At 42.3% G+C, this 22867-nt stretch overlaps 1 protein-coding gene across 5 annotated transcripts in view; it reads left to right on the top strand.

The window, feature by feature from the left end:
• Positions 1–22867, top strand: part of PLCB1 (phospholipase C beta 1) — a 749766-nt gene that overhangs the window by 685543 nt on the left and 41356 nt on the right. Inside the window, exon 32 of one of the 5 annotated variants that reach the window (XM_090051570.1) lies at positions 18530–18594. The exons of the other annotated variants lie outside the window; for them this stretch is intronic. Within the exon in view, the coding sequence (XP_089907696.1) occupies positions 18530–18568 (39 nt within the window). The 3' untranslated portion in view covers positions 18569–18594. The remainder of the gene's footprint in view (positions 1–18529; positions 18595–22867) is intronic. 5 annotated transcript variants of the gene reach the window in all.

Genomic DNA, 22867 nt, shown 5'->3' with positions numbered 1-22867 from the left:
AATGCTTTGGGGCTGTAGGGAGGAGGGGAATGAGTGAAGGGGATAAGATTTGGCAGTGTTTCTCTGCCTCTGTTCTAGACCCTTTCCAGAAGCTATGACATTTGTGGTTTTAAATAATACTATTTACAATTCAGTTGGGTTTAACTTTCACTTTTAATTAAGAAAGTTAAATTGGAAAATGTCCTTCCAAATTAGGTTTTTCCCTCGGCACCACTTTAAATAAATAAGTTATCATTGAAAAACAAGGTAGTGATGAATGATGCACACTATTTTAAGCTCTCAGCACATGAGATGATCCACTTGCACAAATAAACCTCCTAATATGAGTTGACATTTTTATTTTTTTCTTATTCCATTTAATTTAATTGCACTCATTATTGAAGATGTGCAAGTGAAATAAACACTATTGCTAAGATTTGTTTGTATTTGTACCATTAATAACATGTCCCTTCATCACCTCTGTATTTCCCCAGTCTTTTACATGAGTGGAAGGTGATTTGCCTCTCGTGCAATTTAGAGCAGCCTGAAAATTGCTCTAACTTATATAGCTAGGTAGTAATAGCTTTAATAGAGCTGTTCAGCCAGCTGAGGATACGTGAAGTATGACCATTACACAAACATACACCTATGGCTGTGTGTAGACGAAACTAGGGGCATGTGTGCATGACACTTTAAAGCAGGCTAAATGCTTTTGCACCACTTTAATGGTGTTGGCGTTTACATGCCTCAGCAGCATATTGTGTATTAATTACAGCCGCTGCAGCAAATTCAGTGATGTAATGCACCTTAAATGACTTGGGATGCAGCAAACTAAAACTCCTTAGACCTGCCTGCCTGAGCTGCTCAGGGGCCCAGTGCTTCCCTCCATGGCTGCAGTACCCCCCCGGGACCACCCGAGCCAGGAGCCTGTGAGCAAGTACCACCTGAGGGTGGGGTGCGGTGCCACAGAGGGAAGTACCAGCTGCCTTTGCAGCCCAGAAGCCATTCGGTCCACCGGCAGCTTGCCCTCCCCTCTCTGGTGCCAGAGAAGCAGGTAAATGTGCACAACATGGGGATTTAATTGGCCCTAACTTGAAGTGGTGTTTTTAAAAACCCACCACTTCAATTTAGGGCCCCTGTTTCCCCTACACATGCCCTATGAGGCTGCTACTCTGATGCTTGAGGATTCATCCAAAAGTCTCTGTCTGGTCTCATTGGGTGCAGAGTGGCCTTAACTGGCCCAAAATCTTACTGTCATCTCAAGAGCTTGCAAACTGTGAGAGAGCCAATGCATGTTGTGCTAAGTACTGCACATGCACAGAAGACAAAGACACTTTCTGTCTCATTTTGCTTAGCTGGATGTCTTACAAAATCACTGTTAGACCCTGACCCCATGCGGCGCCCAATGACTAGGGAGACGACAATCCAGTCACTCATGGATCCTGTTACTCATTAGCCAGAGCAAGCAGGGAGCAAACACCAGCACACATTGCTTGCAACAGCTTTATTCAGAATGGAGACAGCTTTGGACTAGCTCCCTCACAGGCACACAGCCTGTGAACATGGGGAGCCGCTGTGAGCAATAGTTTTTTTTCACATTTTATACACCTTGGTTCACGCTTATTAACATTCACTCCACCCTCACTCCTCCTTTGTTCCACCCATATCTCCTCCTATCTCAAGCTTCGCCTCTGTTTACTGTTTACTTCATTAGCATGGAATTGCCTATGCATTTCATTCATTTACATGCCTCTCTGCTAAGAGCGCATGCTGAAGACTTGGGCCTCCTTGTCCTCTGGTCACTTGCTGGTTCTTTCTGGTTTCTTGCTGACTCTTTCTTCACCTCCAAGGTCTTACTTCTGCTTTATCTCCTGATGACAGCTAGTGGGCTGAATCTTGTTCTTCTTACGCATTGAGCTCTATACTTTACAACACTATGACCTTGTTAGAAAACTGCTTGCCTAAGTGTTTGCAATGTTTTTTTTAATACATCATTCTTCCTTGTGGTTAGCAGCTTTTGCTGGGCCACAGATTAAAGCCTTGTTTCAGCTGCAAATCCAGTGCTTCCCAAGATCTAATATTGTCACCCTAACAATCACTGGTGGAATTTTTTGGTATTTATCTTGTGCCAGAAAACACAAACCAGTTCTTATTTACTTCACTGCAGAACATGATTATATTCTGCATAATCATTAACCTTACTTATTATTTATATATGGTTTTACTTACTCATTATGTACTCTTTTATTAGATTAAAACACCCACGACCTATTGTCAGCACCCATTTTGAAATACAAAGAGATGAGTAAATGAGAGAGTGCGATAGACTAAATTTTTAAACTAAATCTTTATCCCAAGAAAGCCAGCATAAATGAGTAAGATGCTGGCACCTATTCTGGAAAGAGCAATGTGGCTTTTTCAAATAGCTTTTGGAAAGGGGAGGAGTGGATGAGCTTTGTCCTTGGATTTAAAATGAGATAAATAAAAAGACATATTAGTGACATAATGATCATTGCATCCAAGATAGGTGAAAATCTTTGCCTTAGGGCAGTGCAGTGGAGCGTGGCAGCTATTGCTGCTGAGATGGAGCAATATTATTTCAAAGGCCTGTGCTAACCTCATGCACAGAGACATAATGGCTTTGCACGAATCATGTGTCCCCTCCTTCAGTGAAACAGGGAGTGCAACAATTAGTCAAACAGTTAGCGCACCAAATGGAGGTAGTAGACCTCACAAGAGATGATGTTCCAAACTGCCCCAGGCCCTTTTTGTAAAAGCAGTGTGACAAAGTATTTTGCAGTGTGTCAAGGTAAAGAATTGGGACATTTTCTAAAATCTGATTATTAAACTGGTGGCAAGACACAGGTCTCATTTTGTAGAACATGGAGTATTTTGTCCTTATGAAAGCCAGCGCCAGCATTTTAAGGTGCTTAGAGTTCAGTGATGACATCTATCTATACTTCCAAAGGAGAATAGGCTGACTTTTGGAAGCTTGTAATACTGACAGCTGCCATTGATTCCAGTTAGGAGTTTAGAGCCTAACTCATCTTTTCCCTGTTTGGATACTTTTGGTTCAAATTTTCTTCTGACTCTTGCTACTTATGGGCTAAATACCTACAGGTCTTTGAGCACTTCTAGGTAGCACTGTTCATTAAAGCTGCCCAAGCGCTCGTTCACAACACTAACCAGTTGGAGCCTACATTATAAAAGGGCTTTGTGTTCCCATTGTTTTTGTAAATACTTATGTGGTTGGCTACAGATATTAGAGAACTTTTCTGTCCATATCATGAAGTATTACTGAGTCTACACATACCCATGCTCATGCCTATGCCAATAGACAAATTGAGGTAGGTCTACCATAATATCTAACCACAAGTTGTCTTTTATCAGAGTTAGGCAGGGTTCCATATAAACCGAGGCTTTTTCCTCCCTCAGAGATAAAATTTGTGAACACTACTTAGAGTACCAAAAGCTTGGAAAACGCATCTTTGTATTTTAGAAATGTCTAGAGCTACTACCCACGGTTCTACTGGGGCACTTGTACATCCTTACCGTTTTGCCTGTTCAGCTGGGACTCAGACTTCTTTGACAGGACAACACTGGGATTGACTAGATCTCCTTAGCTTATCCTTTCTTGCATAGTGCATTGCCTCCAGTTGTGGGAATATGAAGTGCAAAATTCTTGGAAAAGGAAAAAAAAATCTTCATGTATGAAAGTAGTTAACTTAGATATTGCTCCTGCCTATGCACTCTGCCTTCCAACAATCAAAAACAGGGGTTTCTAAGAGGTTTTCCTTTAGGGCTGAGACACAGTGGAAGGAGTTAGCATGATTGGGACTGTACAGCCCTAATGCCACCTTTGGAAGATTAATGCTACAAAAGAGCCCTTTTGTAGCTCTAATTGGTACTGCTTTCCTGAAGGTTACCTAAGACATAGAGCTTAAATTGAGATGTACATCTCATAAGCATGAATGCTCAAACTCAGGTCATTCAAAGCACTAGGCCATTTTTTTTCTTTACTACCACTCATATTGGGGTTCTTCCTGGTTGCTTTTCCATTACCTCTTGATCCTATTTATATACAATACCAAAAAGAAAGAATGGACACATTTGAGTTAAGGGATTATTGTTTGAAACTGAAGACAAAGTATGGGAAGAGAGGGCCAAACAACAATGCCACTTCTCAATCTACAGATATCTTGTCAGTACCATAACCAGTGTATTAATCTATACAAAGTAGGGATGGATTGGAGGTTAAGTAGCCATGCAGAATGGTATTCAAACATGATGCACCACATGTTCCAGGCTAACAAGAAATATGACCTTCTTCAGCCTGGAGGTAAAATCACATTTGTGTCATTCTGTAACTTTAAGAAGTGGGTTGGATGTTTTCCCTGTTTGTCCATTACATTGTATAGATTTCCTGTTTCTACAAACTGCGAAACTAGACTGTAAATATACAATTATATACTACTAGCTGATTTAATTGAAACTATTTTTATAACTTGCTCTACTGATTTAGAATGAAATGTTGTTTGGAGCAGGAAATCCAAGATTCTAAATTGACAGTAAATAGAAAATTGTTCATTGTGAATTGATCTTAAACATGTACTATTGTACTGAATTAGTTCAAAATCAGCAGGATTTTCTTTTCTACAAATTGATATTAAGTCATTTTGCACTTAACAGAATATATTATTCAATATATTATCTGTATGAGGCTACCTTTTGGTTCAGCTGATAATGCAGCTGAAAATGTGTTCTTAGAAATGAAGCAATTAGCTTAATATAGAGTAGAGAGAGATGAGACTTTCCCTATGTGGCACCTTGGAAATCATAATTGGTTTATACATTAAATCTTGCAAAATATAAATAACTAATGATGATTTACTGAAAACTTCCTTGCACGTAAGGTTTTCTTTTAATTTGAGCTGTGTGATTTCACAGCCATCAAATGTTGATGGTTAATTGAATTTCAGGGGAGTTAAGATTTTGCTTAGTAAGGCATTCAAAAACTCCCTAAAGACTCTTGTGTGTAAAATGTCAGTGTTATTTTTTAAACATTCTGTCAGAAGAAACAGCCACTCTTCCTTCTTCTCTCCCCTGTCTCCTCCTACAAAAACAGAGCTACATGATCTGGGGTATTAAACACAAAGCCAAGATTTATAAAGGCCTGAGTTACATAATTTGTCTTGTGCAGTTGTATATGGATACCTTTTACTTATAAGTTTTATAAAGCAATATAAAAATTAAACCAGTTACAGAGCCTGTGTTACAGATAGGGAAACTGAGGCTGGCAGAGGGGATAAGACTTGCTGAAAATCAGAGCAAAATAGTGTCACAGCCCAGATCATTGGACTGCTGGGTAATACATTTCTTGCGTGGAGTATGTAGCCTGTAATGCATCTCTTCTAAAGCTTACCTGCCTTCCTCAAGAATTTGGTCTGTGACCATAAGCATATCCGTTCTTCTCTGAGTTCATTTATTTTCATTTCTGTAAAACAAAGATAATATTTGTGAACACATACTTAATGTTTTAATGGAGAGCATTACCAGGGGCAGTGGTTGGTGAAGGCAGTTTGAGAGCTGTGTGCATCTCAGGCTCATGTTTACCCTACTCTGCCTCTTGCAGATTATGAGGCATCTCTGTCCCAGTGCAGAAATGTTCACTATGCTTTCTTCAAAGCTAGGGACAGACATTCAAACAACCTGAGGCTGAAGATTCAATCTTTGCAGGTTAGTCTAATTTGGCTAGGCTAAATCAGCGACCAGATAGATATCCCAGAAATACAGGCACATGCCTGCAGTAGCTCAGCGCAGAAGCTGGGAGGTGCTAGAGGAGCCATCCCTCCCCTTCCACAAGGCTGAGCTAAGGGGGGGTGTGACCAGGCCCTGGCAGGACCTCTGATTAGGGAGGGGTTCCCTGCCCTCCTGACCAGCGTTTATCACCCCTAACTCAGTGTTTATCAGCTTATTAAGAAAACAGCAGAGGGACATTACCAGCTATATGTTGATTCTGCCTTTGTCCCATGTGCCACAGCTCAGAGGTAGCCAGTATGTGGTCTGCTAGTTAATGCTGAGAGGTGTCTGTGAGGGATGGGGGAATGCCTGCTTAGCAGAGAGTGCGGATGAGTCAGGTGGGGAGAAGAATCCAGGCAGATGCCTGCAGAGACTGTGGGAGCTGCAACCAGGCAGCAGAGGGGAGGATTCAGCCCTGCTGTAGAAAATAGAGCCCCGCCCAGCCCCACCCAGCCCAGCCCAGAGAACATGCTGGGATGGAGGAGTCCGATTTAATTTAAATCAGCCAGGGATCTGGAACAGATATTGTATAAACCGGTTTGAGCTGAATCAGTTAAGTCTGATACTACACTTGACCAAGTTTATCTCAAACCAGTTTCAGCCATTTTTATATTGGTTTGTGTGCACTGAACATCTGTTCTGTTACAGGCTTAAGCCAGTTTCTGATCACTTAAACTAGTTTGTCATGTCTGTCCCTAGCCCAAAGGGCTTTATTTGGTTGTTTGGTGGTTGTTTTTTTAAAGCGTTCAAAGAGCGAGAAACCAGTGCATGCCAAATACCATGTTTAAAAACTCAGTAAATAAATAGATACATTTAGCTCATTAGGAAAATGGGCAATTTTCATTGAAAACTTCTACTGCACTCTATTCTTCCACTTTTAAGTAATTCAAAGTTGGACCGAAAGAAAAGCGAGCTCGCCTGAAACACTGTGTCAGACCTCAGCCTCAGCATGAGCATGCCCAACTGCAAGCACGATGTGCTCATTTTGCTCGATAATAAACACATTCATTTGTATAAGTCTTTATAATATTGCAGCCTCAGACTGTAATAAGAATGATTCAGCTGTACTTCATATCAAAAGCAGAATTACAAAAGCCTAATCACATTTCTAATCAATATAAATTATGTCTGGAACCAAAGAAAAATATGCTTAACAATGAAGGTGTGCATTCAGTTCTTTTTCAGATGTGTTCACTCCTTCTGCTGTGAAACCTGGTTTAGAAAAAGCAGCTGATGAAGATAAACTTAGTAGAAGCAGTCATAAGAGCCTTAGATCTCAGACAAGAACCTTTCTGTCTGAGAGATGAAGGGATCGTGGATCAGTAGAAAGATTTACATTGAATGGCAGGAAGAATGGCACCCATTATTTCCAGAATGTATCAGATCATTCCACCTTATAGCTTCATGAACAAACTCAGGACTCTTTTCAGTCAGTTTAGTGCCATGTCAATTGCGACTGAAAATAAAATAAAACAATGAATAATCCACCCAAATGTCAGTTAAAAACAGGTAATATTTTCCAGTTTTATAACTGTTCAAATTGATTGGATCAGTTTCTGAAGACTTTTACAAATAGCTTCAATGTACTTAAATCAAATTAAAATAGACATACTTATTTCTGCTTCTCCCACTCCTATTGAAGTTTAAACTTTCTTCTTTCTTTGATTCTTTTTCTTGTCCTGTCATTTAATTGACAGGATTTGAATGTGCAAAAAGTTATTCTTTTACATTGTTTTGATTTATCCCGAAAAATACAATCATAAAAAACTACTGCTGTTCGCTCGTGGTAGTAAAGTTGATTTGCCTACCTGTTTTTATTTTTTTTAAGTATGATGAATCTTTTTAAAATTTGGTAATCAGTTGACCCACATGTATTGTCTACAAACTGCACATCATCAAATGAATCTTTTACCAAAATTAGTCATTCAGTGAGGTTTGAAAACTACACTGATTGTAATTAACAGCAAAAAGAAAAATCAAATTAACTTCATTAGAACAAGATCAAGACCTAAATGAATAGGTTATTGGGAGTCTTAGCAGGCAACCATGACACTTTCATGGAGTCTAATTGATCTCAGTACAGCAATATATTGACCGTTCATACTTGAGCACCTGAACAAGGATTCTGTGGGCTATATGTATCTATGGATGTGTAAAAAAATTCTAAAATGGATTTTATGAATTCAACTTTCATATTATGTTATGTTAATTTATTTATCAAAATAAATACACTCTGTCAGTCTAGCTAAGAGGTTTAATTATGTGTAAAGACAGATAAAACTACTCTGTGTGTGTGGTGTGTGTGTGTCTACCTATACTAATTCAATTCTACTTTAAAAAAAATAAGTTGCATAGAAGGTGTTCAGAAGGACCTTTGATGCTAAGAAGCTCATGTTCCACCCTTGCCTCTTGTCCTGTCTGGAATTACTACCTAATATTAGTAACCATAAGTTAATTTGAAAAAATGGTATGAGTAAAATAATCAAGACAACCTGAAAAAAAAGTGGGTTTCATCCAGAAATAGAAATAAGAGGCAGCAAAGTTTTGCCTTCAGTCAAGCTGCACAGGTGTAATTCCTCTGGCAAAATCAGGATTCTTAGCCAACCCTAGCAACTAAAATCGGGAAAAGGGGGCCAAGCAACAGCTGCATTAACTCCCTGGTGGCTAGAGCCATGCCAAAATAGCTGTTCTGGCAATCATGGGGACTAATGTTATACTGCTCACAGATTGTCCATCCTGCAGGAAGCTCTGCAGTCTTAATTGAGCCCATGATGCCCAACAAGTTTGACACCCCTGGGTTAAACAATTTCCTTTCTATTTGTTTGGAACCAATGTAATTGCATTGACTTTAGCAGTTAGTCCTGATTTAAACTGCATGAGTAAAATGAGAACTCTTAGTCTCCTACATTTCCATCTTCCTTGATTGAAGATATCTTCTGTGAAATGCTTATGAAATCTGTTACTCTGTCATAGGTCATCAAATGAAAAAGAAAACTACAAGTCCTCTGTCTTTGTCATAACTTTGCTAGGAATTAATCTGTCTCAGAGATGTTAACAAATATGCATTAATGCTGTGGAGACTGAGAGATCTGAAGGCTTCAAAGTTTGATAACAAATCTGTATTTGCTGTTTTGGTTTATGCAATTTCTCAGTATTGTAGGCAGAGTTAGAACTCTTAAGACAGAATCACAAAGTCATGGAAAATTAGGGCTAGAAGGGACCTTAGCAGATCATCTAGTCCAACCCCCTGCTCAAAGCAGAACCAGCCCCAACTAGATCATCCCATCCAAGGCTTAAAAACCTACCCAGAGCTTCAAAACCCTTTTTAAGACCAGGTCTAGCCAGGTCTTAAAAACCTGCAAGGATGGAGATTCTACAGCCTCCCTGGGTAACCTGTTCCAGTGCTCCTGCTACCCTTCTAGTGAGAGATTTTTTTATAAATTTCTAACCTAAACGTCCCCCACCGCAACTTGAAACCATTGTTCCTTGTTCTGTCATCTGCCACTACTAAGAACAGTTTAGCTTCATCCTCTTTGCAACCACCCTTCAGGTAGTTGAAGGCTGCTATTAAATCCCCCCTCACTCTTCTCTTCTCCAGAATAAATAAGCGCAGTTCCCTTAGCCTCTCATCATAAGTCATGTGCCCCAGCCCCCTCACCATTTTCCTTGCCCTCTGCTAGATTCTCTCCAATTTGTCCACATTCTTTCTGTAGTGGGGGGTCAAAAACTGGGCACAGTACTCCAGATGTGGCCTCACCCGTACCAAATAGAGGAGAATAATCACTTCCCTTGATCTGCTGGCAACACTCCTACTAATACAGCCCAGTATGCCATTTAGCCTTCTTGGTAGCAAGGGCAAACTGTTGGCTCAGGTTCAGCTTATTGTCCATCGTAACCTGCAGGTCCTTTTCTGCAGAGCTGTTGCTTACCCAGTTAGTCTGCAGCCTGGAGTGGTGCATGGGATTGTTCTGTCCTAAGTTCAGGACTTTGCATTTGTCCTTATTGAACCTAATGAGATTTTTTTGCGTCCAATCTTCCAATTTATCAAGGTCTTGCTGAATCCTAGCCCTACACTCCAGCATATCTACTTCTCCCCCCAGCTTAGTGTCTTCTGTAAACTTGATGAGGGTACACTCCATCTCATCTTGCAGATCACTGATGAAGATATTGAACAAAGCCAGCCCCTGGACTGACACTGAGGTCCTTTACATGATACACGCTGCCAACTAGACATCAAACAATTGATTCAAGCCTGATAATCCAGCCAGTTTTCTATCCACTTTATAATCCATTCATACAGTTCCTCATCTTGCTTGCAAAAGTGCTGTGGGAGAGCACATTGAAAGCGTTGCTGAAGTCAAGGTATACCATCTCTACCACTCTCCCTGTATTGACGGATTCAGTCATCTCATCACAGAAGGCAATCAGGTCAGTCAGGCATGACTTGCCCTTGATGAATCTATGTTGACTGTTTCTAATCAACTTCTTCTTCTCCAAGTGCTTAGAACTGGGTTATTTCCTGCTCCACAATTTTTCTGGGAACTGAGGTAAGGCTGACTGGTCCATAGTTCCCCAGATCCTCTGTATTCCCTTTCTTAAAGATGGGCATTATATTTGCCCATTTCCAGTCATCTGGGACCTCTCACGAGCACCATGAGTTTTCAAAGATAATAGCTAGTGGTTTTACAGTTACCCCTTCAGTACCCTTGGGTGCATCGTCTCCAGCCCCATGGACTTCTACACATCCAGCTTTTCTAAACAGTCTCTAACCTGTTCTTTCACCACTGTTGGCTGCACACCTCCTCCTCCAAATTGTTTTGCCCAGTGCAATAGTCTGGGAGCTGACCTTGCCTGTGAAGACTGAGGTAAAAAAGACATTGAGCACTTCAGCCTTTTCTGCATCATCTCTCATTAGGTTGCCTCCCCCATTCAGTGAGGGACCCACACTTTCCTTGATCTTCCTCTTATTGCTGACATGCTTGTGGAAACCCTTCTTGTTACCCTTCACATCCCTTGCTAGCTACAACTCAAGTTGTGCTTTGGCCTTCCTGATTTCATCCCTGCATACCTAAGCAATACTCCTATACTTCTCCCTAATTATTTGCCCAAGTCTTCACTTCTTGTAAACTTCCTTTTTGTGTTTTAGCTCATTGCAGAGTTCCCTGCTAAGCCAAGCTGGTCTTCCGCCATTTATGCAAGCCTTCCTGCACATCAGGATGATTCTTTCCTGAGCCCTGAGTAAGCTTTCTTTAAAATTCAGCCACCTTTACTGGACTCCTTTCCCCCTCAGACTGGCTTCTCAGGGGATCCTGGTCATCAATTCCCTGAGTGAGTCAAAGTCTTCCCTTCTAAAGTCTGGTGTCCTTACTCTGCTGTTCTCCTTCTTTCCTTCCCTCAGAATCCCAAACTCAATCATCTCATGGTTGCTGCTATACTAATTGCCATCTACGACTACATTCCCCACCAATTCTTCCCTGTTTGCGGTCCCTAGTTGGTATCTCCAATGCTTGCACTAAGATATAGATCACGTTATTGTGAGCAAGATTATGCTCTTAGCACCATCCAGCAGAGTCCAATGAAGTTTATTGTGGGAGTTTGACTCCATCTATCACCTCATTTATCTTTTCCTCCTCTGTTGTGTGATTTATCTTCATGCTTGTAGATATTTGCATAATGAACGTTTTGTCTAAAGCAGCGGTCACCAACCAGTTGGTCGACTGCAGAACCTCTGGAAGTGTATCTGAGGCTGGGGGGGGCTGAGCGCATGTGCACACTCTCCTTTCCCCCCATAGTCCAGCAGGTCAGTCTGTGGGGGAGGGAAGGGGAGAGGGCCTGATCAAGGCCCCTGCGGTGAGAGGGGGAATGCAGCATAGGCAGGAGCAGGGGTTGACGTGAGTGAGGCCCTGACTGGGATGGGTGGTGAGAGAATCAGAGCCCAGGCCATTTGTCCAGGGGCACAGGGGGCTTCTGCCACTGTGTGCACCCCGACAGAGGCCTGGGGGCACATGCCCCCCCCTATTTATGCGTGTGGTGGAGGCAGCTGCCATTGCACACTGTGCTTTGCACCTTGAGCCTGGGAGCTGGCCCAGGAACAGCCCAGTTGTGGGATGCATGTGGCATCGGGCCCCATCCTGACTGGGTGCTGGGATTGGCTCATCCAGGAGCACCTGAGAGGGGCTTCCGCCACTGTGTGCACCCTGACAAAGGCCCCCCCATCTGTGTACAGGGCCGAGCTGCTGCTGTGCACTGTGCTTCATGCCCTGAGCTCTGATGCAGCTGTCCCAGGACCAGTGGGACACACATAGTGTGGGACTGCCCCCGAGCCAGCGACAGTGGGGCTGGAGGCACAAAACACAGGAGCAGCCATCTCTGTCCCATGCACAGATCGGGGGGGCACGTGTCTCCCAGGCCTCTGCTGGAGTGCATGCAGTGGTGGGAGACACTGTGTGCCTGGACAAGCTGCCCAGGCTCCAGTGCTCCCACCACCCAGCCAAGCCAGTGCCCCACTCACCCCTGCTCCTGCCTCTGCCCCATGCCCTCCCTCACTATGGGGGCAGTGAGATCACTTAAATTAAAGTGCAATCCACGACCCTCCTCCACCCCTTCCCTCCCCCACAGACTGATCTGCTGGGCAGGGTGGTGAGCGGTAGATCCTGGGTTGCACTTTAATTAAAAAAGTGATTTCATACTTAAAAAGGTTGGAGACCACTGGTCTAATGCATGGGTGTAAAAGATAAATGCTGTGGGTTGGATACAGTCAATGGAACCCCATCATTCAGCCCTCATTGATACCCTGGGGTCTCGCGTTGATCAACACACCATATGTGCAGCTTCCACCCCAGCCAGTCTAGGACACATGCCAAACACATAGGGTCAGTCCCCCTGCATGCTGGACCCAGAGCCCACAGTGGCTGCTCGGGCTGGTGTTGGACCGTGCCATACACGGCACCCACTCTAACTGGTGCAGACCAGCTGAAGCACCCATCATGGCCACTGGATTCAACATGCAGGGGTGTAACAGAGGTTTTGTGGGTCTTATCTGACCTGCAGGGTCAGCCCTTTGCCATTCATCCAGCTCATGGACCAGTCCTGCACCATTTAACACCCTTGGTCTAAAATTTGAAGGTAAATTCTATAACACATCTGAGGGCAAGCACGAAAAGAATTGCAAATAAAAAGGATGCAGGGGCAGAACTTAACAAGTGCCCAAGGGTTTGGGGATTCTCATAGAATTCTGTTCCTAACTTGCTTGAGTGCTTTGGAAAATTTCCCCTTCTCTCTCAGACAAGGAAACATTATCACAGACCACACAGCCACCATAGAAGTCTTCCTCTAAGCAACAGGCAGGGCTAGCAATTGCACAAATAGGTTCCTAGCTGGTTGACAATGGAGGAAGGTCTGAATTGTCAGGAACAGCACAGACAGAATCAGAAGGTGGACTGCTGTGAGAGAGCCTTTGCAGTAAACATCATTCCTTTTCTATTTCCCGTGATCTTTTGATTTCGCAAGTGCCCATCAAGGATAATCATAAAAAAGAAGAAAAGGAAATGAGCAAACTCAAGCAAAGTTTGCTGATATAAATTTCATATTTATAGTACTTAGGGCTAGATCCTGCTGTTATATATAAGGATATATATGATTTATTCTAGTGGTATTACTCTGTTTACAGCACTGTAAGTGAGAAGAGATTCTAGCCCCTAATGACTATGTAAAATACATTCCTTTTTCAGTAAACATTACGTGCTATCAACATAATGAAATATGGTCCATACATTCACATTTTAAGTGCTTAATTTGCATCAAATAACTTCTGAATCTTCTTAAGTGAGAGGGATTCTCCATATACATATTGAAAATGTATGACATGGCAATGAGGGATAATAAATTTATCATCATTTCACTGTATCATTAGTGTTCTCCTAAAATCTAGCCAAAGCAGCATGGCATCTTCTCTCTAGGACTTAACATTAATGTGACTAATAGCTATTCAGCTGCATCATTATGGTTTGGGAAAGATACATTTTGCCTGTTGCAGTCATTTTCTATAGCTAGTTCACCAAAAATGTCCCTTAATATGACAGATGTGGAGGAACAAAGGCAGCCAAAATCAATTTGTTACTAGAGTCGAGGAATTGCTGATTTTTACAAATAAAATCTATATAAATTACGGTAACATAAACACATTTCTACTAACTGAAGTCAAACAAGCTTCAAATTCAGTTATCATTTTAATGCTTGTATTTCTTCCTGACTCTTTCTTTCTTATGCTGCAAGATAATCCTGTGTGCTGACTGGGACGTCATAATATGCAAGCACTCTGTGGTAAATATGTGTGTGTGTAATGCCTGATACACTAATGCTAATTGGATCAAGAGAATACCAGTAGTGGCAGTGCACAAACTATATCTTTGAAAGCTGTGTAAATACTGGAAAATTTGAATTATATGCACCTTAATTATAAACAGGATTATAGAACTTGTGACCTTGTAACTTTATATCACTGTGGAATTCATGCTATCAAATAGCTACTGCTGCTATCTAGATATCTCTGTTATGTTTGATTGACTGTGTTTTGAGCACTTGTTAATTATTAAGGTGAAAAGCCTAAGTGTGGTAGGAAGGATTATTTTTTCTTGCCCCTTTTGGAAGTTGCTTTTCTGAAGTGTTTAGCCACTTTGACCTGATTTTTCCACCTCCAGGTAGGTGAGATTTGCATGTTTGTAAATGTACACCTACTTTGCACATATTGATGACAATGTGCAGTCACAAATTCCTGACTGAACACAGGACTAAATGAATTTCCATCTATCTCTGCAAGGGAGGAAAATTGGGATCACTGGGCACATCTACACGTGCATTAAGGCACTCTTCCTAATACACATTACATTTAGTATCTGAGGTACTAAACAAACGCACATTAGGCTGCCTTAATGCACAGTAACAAATGCACATAGTAGTTTTTAAGTGATGTTTAATGTGCAGTAGCCTATTTTACTGTGAGTTAGCGTAATGGCAGTTTTTTACGTAACACTTTAATGCACAGTAAAATAGGCTATTGCGCATTGAAGTGCACGGGTTGACGGGCCCACTGGCACATAAAGTAGATGTGCATTGTCACAAATGCAAATGTTTGCTTTCCAGGTAGTCAACCTAAAACAACTCAGACCCTTACAGTAAAGAGCAATAGAGTTGTTAAACAAACTGAACAAGTGAATGTAGTTAGTGTTTTCCAAAGTCATTTTCAGGAATGTGTAGGGGCTCATTTCAGATCTGGTATTAGCAAGTGCAGCTCTCACAGAGGTAACTGGGTCAAAATCTGTGGTGACAAAGTGGTTGTGTAACTTTAACCTCACATGTAAATTTGTCATAAAATAAATGCAAGTGCTAAAGCAGTGAACCTTCAACTGATTCGTCACCTAGTGGGAGTGCAGAACAAGTGTAATTTCTAAGCTAAATAGGCAGAAAACTGAGGGGCGTAAGGAAAAATAACAGCAGAAGTGTGCAAGAGAAATCAGTGTTCCCATTTCCACTTCACTTTTTCCCATCTTGCTGCTATATTTTGTTTCTGCTACAGCCCTTACCTTTTGCTCCCACAGCATATATTTTCGATCCACTTTGCATGTTGAAATGGTGCAAGCTATACACTATCCTTGGCACCCAGCTTCTGACCAACTTAGAGCCAACATGTAACTTTAATTCAGCACCATTTATGTCACTGCTAATGTCATAGCTTTGCAGCCCACCGCTTGCAAGGTGATAGAGAGTTCAAGGGGCAAAGAAATAAAGTGACTTCTTTCAATCATTGCAGTATGGTATGAGGGAAGAGCATAAGTTCCCCTATGTGCTAATTTCACTAAATCCCATTGTTCTAAGTTAGTTATCCTGTTTTTCCTCCCCATTTACAAATCTAAGTAAAGATACAATGAACACATAATGCCCAAAATACACTGCTCTGCTTCTTTACCATTACCTCAGTATTTAAGATCAGTGTATGAAAATGCTTTGAAAGAAAGCACTTCAGGACAAATTTCAGTATTACTGCAGATATCAAGATGTTTTGGGCTAAAGAAGTTATTTCACCTTCACCTACCTAAGTGGCACTTACACAGCCACATGGTCGCAGTTTTGAGTGCTTAAGTGTAGTTTGGGTTTCCATACTTCCTGTATTTCCTGACTGCATATGCTCAACCAGCTGCCGTCTGGCCATGTATCTGCCAAGGGTGAGTGTAGAATCATCCAGGCACATGCATGCTGTCAGGCAAGTCTCAAATCTAGTCACAGAAAAGCCGTTCATAGACAGAGATGATCACTCCCACCCTTTAGTTGAACATTTAAGGCATTTTTTTAGGGAACAGGAGGTGCAGGCTCTAGACCCCCATCACCCTAAAGGAGCTTTGAATCTGCATCTCTTGCTTCTCAGCTTGGTGCTGTAACCACTGCTCTAATGCCTCTTTTGAAGCTGGCCCATTGCACCTGGCATTTAGTATTAATGGGATAAAATGGATAAACAGCACTGGAGTAGTTATTGCCCTACTGCAGTGGGTTTCAGCCTCTGGGCCGTGCACCGCGGGTGTCCACAGACTATATCTAAGGGGTCCATGAAAGATTACTATGATCAATCGAAAATACATGAATACCCACACTTACAGTTCACAGGGGTCCACAGCACCATTTGAAATATTTTAAGAGTCCACAGATGCAAAAAGGTTGAAAACTAGGGGTGTGCAAAATGGGCCATATTCGATTCGGATTCAGCCCAGATTGGGGACAGTGATTTGATTTGTTGATTCAGATCACTGTCCCCGATTCGGTTTGGCTGAATCCAAAGATTCGATGCTGATTCGGAGAATCAACGATTCGGCAATAGCACAGGTTTAAATGTTTTTTCTACATACTTCAAGGTACCAAGTGTGGCTTGTAAGCGCTGCAATGCTGGGATGGATGGAATGTCCCATAGGAGTGGGGGGGGGAGGGTCCCCTGCTTGCTTGGTGGCAAACCTGAAAGTGCACCAGAAGTACTTGAGGTGAACTTCTGAGTCTGCTCCCGAGTGCACTGTGAACCCCTCTGTGCTCCTGTGGGACACTTCATCCCACCCACCATTTCAGCATTCATGAGCCGCCTACTATCTTGAGGTATGCAGAAAAAACTTTTAAAGTTGTGCCTATGTCTGGATCATCAAATCTTTCTGAATCTCTCCCAATCAATTCAGAGGCTTCCAATTCGATTCGGAGAAATTGAAGGGTCTCCTGATCCAGTATGGATTCAGAGATTCAGCCACTGAATCGGACTGAATCTCCACCAGATCGAATCAGCAACTGAAGCTTTGCACAGCTCAATTGAAAACCCCTGCCCTATTACAAGAAGGGACCCAAGCTTAGAACCTGGGACCCTCCTCCCCCCTCAGAGCCATTCTCCTTCTGGGATAGTCTCCTTCTCCATACATCTTCCAGTCTTGGCTGCCCAGTGAACCAGCTTCAAGAGACGGGAATCCTATTCCACCACAGATGGAAATAGGAATCCAACCTTTGCCTTTATGTGACTTTGCACATGCCATTTAGGCATTGAAGGTGAAACAGAATTTAACCTTTAAACTTTTTTAATATTAGTATAGACTAGAATATGAAAACTCTTAACATCCTGCTGCTCATTCATTTCTATTTCATTTTTAAGAGAGTTCTATAACAATCTTGATAGAGAACAACTAGGACCAAATGCAGCTGATTTCAATGAATTAATATCAAGTCCAGGGCTAACTTTGACTTGGTGTCCCCATGTTACCCTGGATGCCATTAAGATCCTGACTCAGAATAGTTTAAACAGTCAGGGACACAACCCATTCTGAATATATTGAGTACCATCAAAACATGATGTGGAAGATATTAAAATTTAATGGCACCTAATGTATCCCCAAAACAGCCATGAGCTAATTGCTCCTGCAAAAAGAACCAGACTCTGCACTCCTCACTCATGTTACCCAGTAACCTCTTCATCTGATGAAAATGCTGGTGCTCTTTACAATTATCCAAATAAGTATTTGAATAAAAAGACAACTCTCTCTTAATAATCGAATAAAAATGGGAAAGAAGTGTTCTTTGGCTGCAGGTGATCAGAATCTTCATCTTACATTAAGTCTCAAAAACCCCACCTTTAGCCGCAGCATGTTCTATAAGTCCCTTTGTTCAGGCATTGGTTCAGGACTGACTTAATGTCATCTATTAAATCACTGACAACATTCTGAAGCATTCTGGATTGTCCTTGAAGATCTTCTGTGTAACAATCGATAACGCCCAGTCATGTTTCCCGTATGAGATCTGGCGTGATCACAATTAGCAGCCATGTAACTGCAGTGTCCAAAACTCATACCACAGGTAGCACGACTGATTGGCATTATCCTTGTGGAGGTGTAATTCTTTTTCCCATGGAAAAAATGTGCTTCTTTCATGGAGGAAGTATCCCTTTCTGGGATGTGCCTTAATTTCAGCTTCACACAAGCTTGGATCACCCATACAGCAGCAGCATGCTGAAATGTTGTTCTCCATTAATCTGGAGTGACAGGTAGTGATGAATAGATTGATTTCACTGCCTAACAGGTTCCAGCCAACTAGTCAAATATTAATGGGCCAGAAGCATGGAGTAATTTTTCTGGCAAAAGAGATGTGACTTTACAGTATTGCACAAACGTATGTCATTTCAGTTTAGAGTATTTGTTAATCACCTAAAATTGAAATGATCCTTGGTTTTGTTTTAAAGAGCATAGAAGAACAAGAAGTAGAGGAAACAAAGAAGTAGAAATGGAATGTGAAACTATAGTGAAAGTGAGTGAAATGTTCCCCTTCTTATCTAGTAACTCTAATGTTTGTTTTTATTTTACATGTCAGAACTTGAGCTAGGGGGTCAACAGCTTACTGCCTGCTGGTTCACTGGATACCTGAAATCCCTGACACTTTTTAGCCCTAATATTATCTGCTGGCTGCATAATAGATGCTTCCACCAGCCATTACATTCTCAGTAGTCTGGGAGAGCATCTAGTGGCTTCTTTAAATCACACTGCACCTCTCTGCCTGCTTGCGTGTTTTATTTATTGCTATGTTTGCCCCACTCCAGTGCAGTGGTCAGGAGCTGCATGCAACAGCCTGAGTATTTGAGCCATTCAGATAGATACTTGTATTGCTCTTTGGGTTATCTGAGCTTCTCCTGTACTCTGCTCACAGTAGCTGCAGCACTCTCGAGCCACCCCACCTACAACAGGTTGGAATTAAAACCGTGTTCATCTTCTGGAGCGTACCCTGAAGAAGTAAAGGAGCTCTGAGTGAGCAGAAGAAAGGAGGGTATGAAGGCATCAAAGATTGGAAGCATCAGGGGAGGGCGTGAAAGGGACCACTGGCAAAAAGCAAGGCAGAGTGGCACTCTGAAGGCTGCAGTGGCTTGAAGGACGGGGGAAGAATTTGAGCTATCATTGCAGAATTAATATTGCATAAGCAGTATACTGGAAAGGGCACTATCTAACAGAGTTTAGAAGGGGACATCAGGTCAACAGGGCATGGGGAGCAGAAGGAGAGAGGGGCAACTAGGAGACCAACCAGGTAAGGAGTATTTGAAGGCAATAAATGTGAATTTATGGCGGTGACAGGAGAGGAAAGATTTTGAGATAAAAAGGAGGAGTTATTCTGAGGGAGAAAGTGAAGATGATGGGGGGAAAGACAAGCAGACCTGAAGGGAGGATGAGAGTCAAGTTAAAAATATAAAATAAAGTTGCTTGCTTTATGGATGGGTTGTTCTAGCAAAGTGCACAAGTGCTTAACTGTGTATGTCACTAGACAGCAGGGGTATGACTCTGGAGGATGGGGGTTTGGAATATATTGTGGTTGATGTGGTTGTAAACAGGAATTCCTCATTCTCGTTGGGGACAGGAAGAAGTTGCTTTGAGTACTGAATTGTTATTTTTGTTTGCTTTGTGCAGTTTTCTTCCTTTTCTTTTGTATTACTATGCTGCTGCTACCTATCAGAATGTGTTAACTTGCTTCATGCATCTGCTGGAATAAGAACAGGTTCCTGTAGTCAGGGGGTTGGCAAGGTGGAAACTATTGTGACAAACTATATCTTCCTGCTGGTGAAAGATTGCAGTTAATCACTGAGCAGATGCTCATATTTTCTTGCATATGACTTTTATTCTTCAGTGCCTTAGGATCAGGCCGTGACCCATTTCATGCACTCTTGCAAGGGTTAAGGAGAGTGGTCTTGCAAAGGGTTCCTCCTGCAGAGGTAAATAGGAGTGAGAGGGGAAACAAGTGAAGTCATGGTGTGTTTCCATCTGCAGCATGCCAAGGGAAGCAGTTTGTGGCAGATAAAAGTCTTCAGCAAGGAGAAGAAATAGAAGGCAGATACTGACCCTGACTCACAGTCCATTTCCTGGTCTCCCACAGTTCAGCAACAGGTTGGACTATGACAAACCAGTGGTTCAGCCCATAAGCTTTGAGGGTACAGGAAACTTAAATGGTGATTGCAAATGTTTGGATGAGTAAGGGTCCCCAAACTCCTATCTCAAAGGATGTGGCCACTGGTACAAACAGGGGAGGCTGGGTCAGAGAGAGAGGTATGGTGTCTGATGCAGAACTGTGTTGACTGTAATGGTAGCAAAAAAGCCTAAATTTACTGCAGTTCCCCTCAATACATTTAACACAGTCTTATGAACCTCTCTTCTAGTAATTCACAACCTTTAGCATTGGTAGCATAAAATCATACCCAATCTCCTTTTAGAGTTAATCTCAGTCCTGTCTGCTGAGATGCCTACAACAGCGTCCATCATAGATAGATAGCTTGTTTGCTGTGACTTCTGTGTTTAATTCAGGTCAATATTTTTTCGCCGCTTCCTCATGTTCCTCCATGTACTGTTATAGCAACGTTTTTCCATATATGCATGCTTAGTTCCTGCCCCAAAGTGCTTACAGTCTCTCTCCTTTATGTTTTATACAAAACGGCACTGGCCTCTAGGCTGAACTGTAATATGAATAAGATGTTATATTTTATATTGACTTTTAAAGTGATGTTTTAAGCTCCTTCATTTTTTTGGTGGGTATCACCTGCCTTCTGTCCATATGGACCCTAACATAGTCTTCATTGCCTGCTTATGATGTCTTAGTACTTTTATATCTTGCACAGACAAAAACAAACCTGTCGCACGCAAAAATATTTTTACTCGAAATAGCGCTTCATTCATCTTCTCTCAGAGCAGCAAAATTAGGTGTGTACTTGTTTTTGTGGGTGCTGGGGTTCACTTATGGAAACCAATAGCAAACTAGTGGAATTATGCTTTGAGAGCATGGTGAATATCTTGTCCTTTCTGCATACCATTAAGATACCATCAGGCTGATTTGCCAGAGACTGCAGTACTAAATTGACGCCAGTTTGCTAAGGAGCAAATATTGTTTTATTATTATTATTTGTACACAAGTGTCCTCAGGATATTTATGTCTGAAGATGTAGAATGGAACTCAGTCCTTTTGAAACAATTCAACTGATATTTAGAAAGCTAGAAATACTAGTGTGAACTCCATTTCCCCACATACAGACATATAAGCCCCTCAGGTTTTAAACAACACGGGAAGGGACAGAAATGACATATAAATCGGTATAAGTGATTGAAAACTGTTCAAATCTATAACAAAACAGGGCTAAATTGGGTTCAAAATGGCCACCCGATTTAAATGCAGCATGCCCTGGTGCCAACCTTATACTTACAGACCCGGTCTCAGTGACCAGCAGGCAATCAGTCTAAACTTGTAACTGTATAGAAGTTCCATATACACATAAACTGGTATTAAGATAAACCTGGATCAACTTAGTATCAGACTCATTCAATTTAGGTCAAACTGATACATGAAACTTCTGCCCACTTCCCCTGTGCAGCCCCAGGGCTGGAAAACCCCAGCTACTGGCTGTAACTCTGGGGCTGCTCTTTTTACTGCCCCCTTCCCCTTCGCTGGTTTTTTTTTGCCCCCCCGCAACCCATTGCTCCCCTCCCAGTCAGCACTCTCAACCCCCATCCAACAAGTTGCTCTGGGTGCAGCTGTTTTTGTCAGTGTTCACCACTGCCAGAGACAAGCAAGTAAGTCCCGGTGGGGAAAGGGTTGGGAGGGATGAGAGTGTAGGTTTGCTGAGGGGGAACATCCCCCCCCACAACATCCCCCGCTTGTGGGTCACACCTGCCCCCCCGCAGGTCACGCCTAGCTCCTGCCCCACCTGTGGGTCCCCTCTGCCCCCTCTACACCACCTGTGGGACATGTCTGGTGCCCCAGCCCACCCCTGCTCCATCTACCCCACCCATGGGTCACACCTGCCCCCCACCTCACCTGCAGGCCATGGGTGTTCCAATAAAATAAATCTTCCTTGCACATTCCCTAAGCCATCAGGGCTACAACAACACTACTGTAGTATTGATAGTAGTTATGCAGTAACCACAAGATCTATTTGCACTATTTCATGCAGGGATTCACTGGGTCATGTTATTACTGTAATCTGGTGCACAGATTATTTGCAGGGGAGGGGAAGGGACAGATTTTCTTTCCTTCAGTTAAAGATATTGTGATTGCTTGACAGTACTCAGAAGGCTGAGATACAAATTTTAAAGAACAGGAGGACATATAGTCACCAGCCTGTTCAGCACATGGCCCTTCTTTATTTGGGCAAAATAGCTATTCCTTCCAGCAGGACTTTTGGCTGAGTAGGGGAAAGGCTAAACAGAACTATGTTCTATGAATCTTTGCACTAGGAACGAAAAAGTTACTGCCAATACCTACACATACCAAAAGCTCTCATTCAGGAAAGCTTCAGCACATGCAAAGGTCCTTCATTGGGTATGTCTGTGTGCCAAGGAAGTATCTGAACCAGAAGCAGTATCAACATGCACTACACAGTGGGCATGTCTACACATGCCACTCTGACACCACTGTTACTGCGCTGTCATTTAGTGCTTCCTTTTGGAAGTACTAAAAGATAGAGCAGTCTGTGCTGTGAGCACTGCACATGGTTATTTTTAGGCACTACGTTGCTGTAGCAACACGCTATAATGGGGGAGTGCATTGCTACAGC

This window comes from Crocodylus siamensis, chromosome 1, assembly GCF_052110815.1.
Source record: "Crocodylus siamensis isolate JL-2025a chromosome 1, ASM5211081v1, whole genome shotgun sequence".
Taxonomy (NCBI): domain Eukaryota; kingdom Metazoa; phylum Chordata; order Crocodylia; family Crocodylidae; genus Crocodylus; species Crocodylus siamensis.
This window is presented reverse-complemented; position numbering and strand designations above follow the sequence as displayed.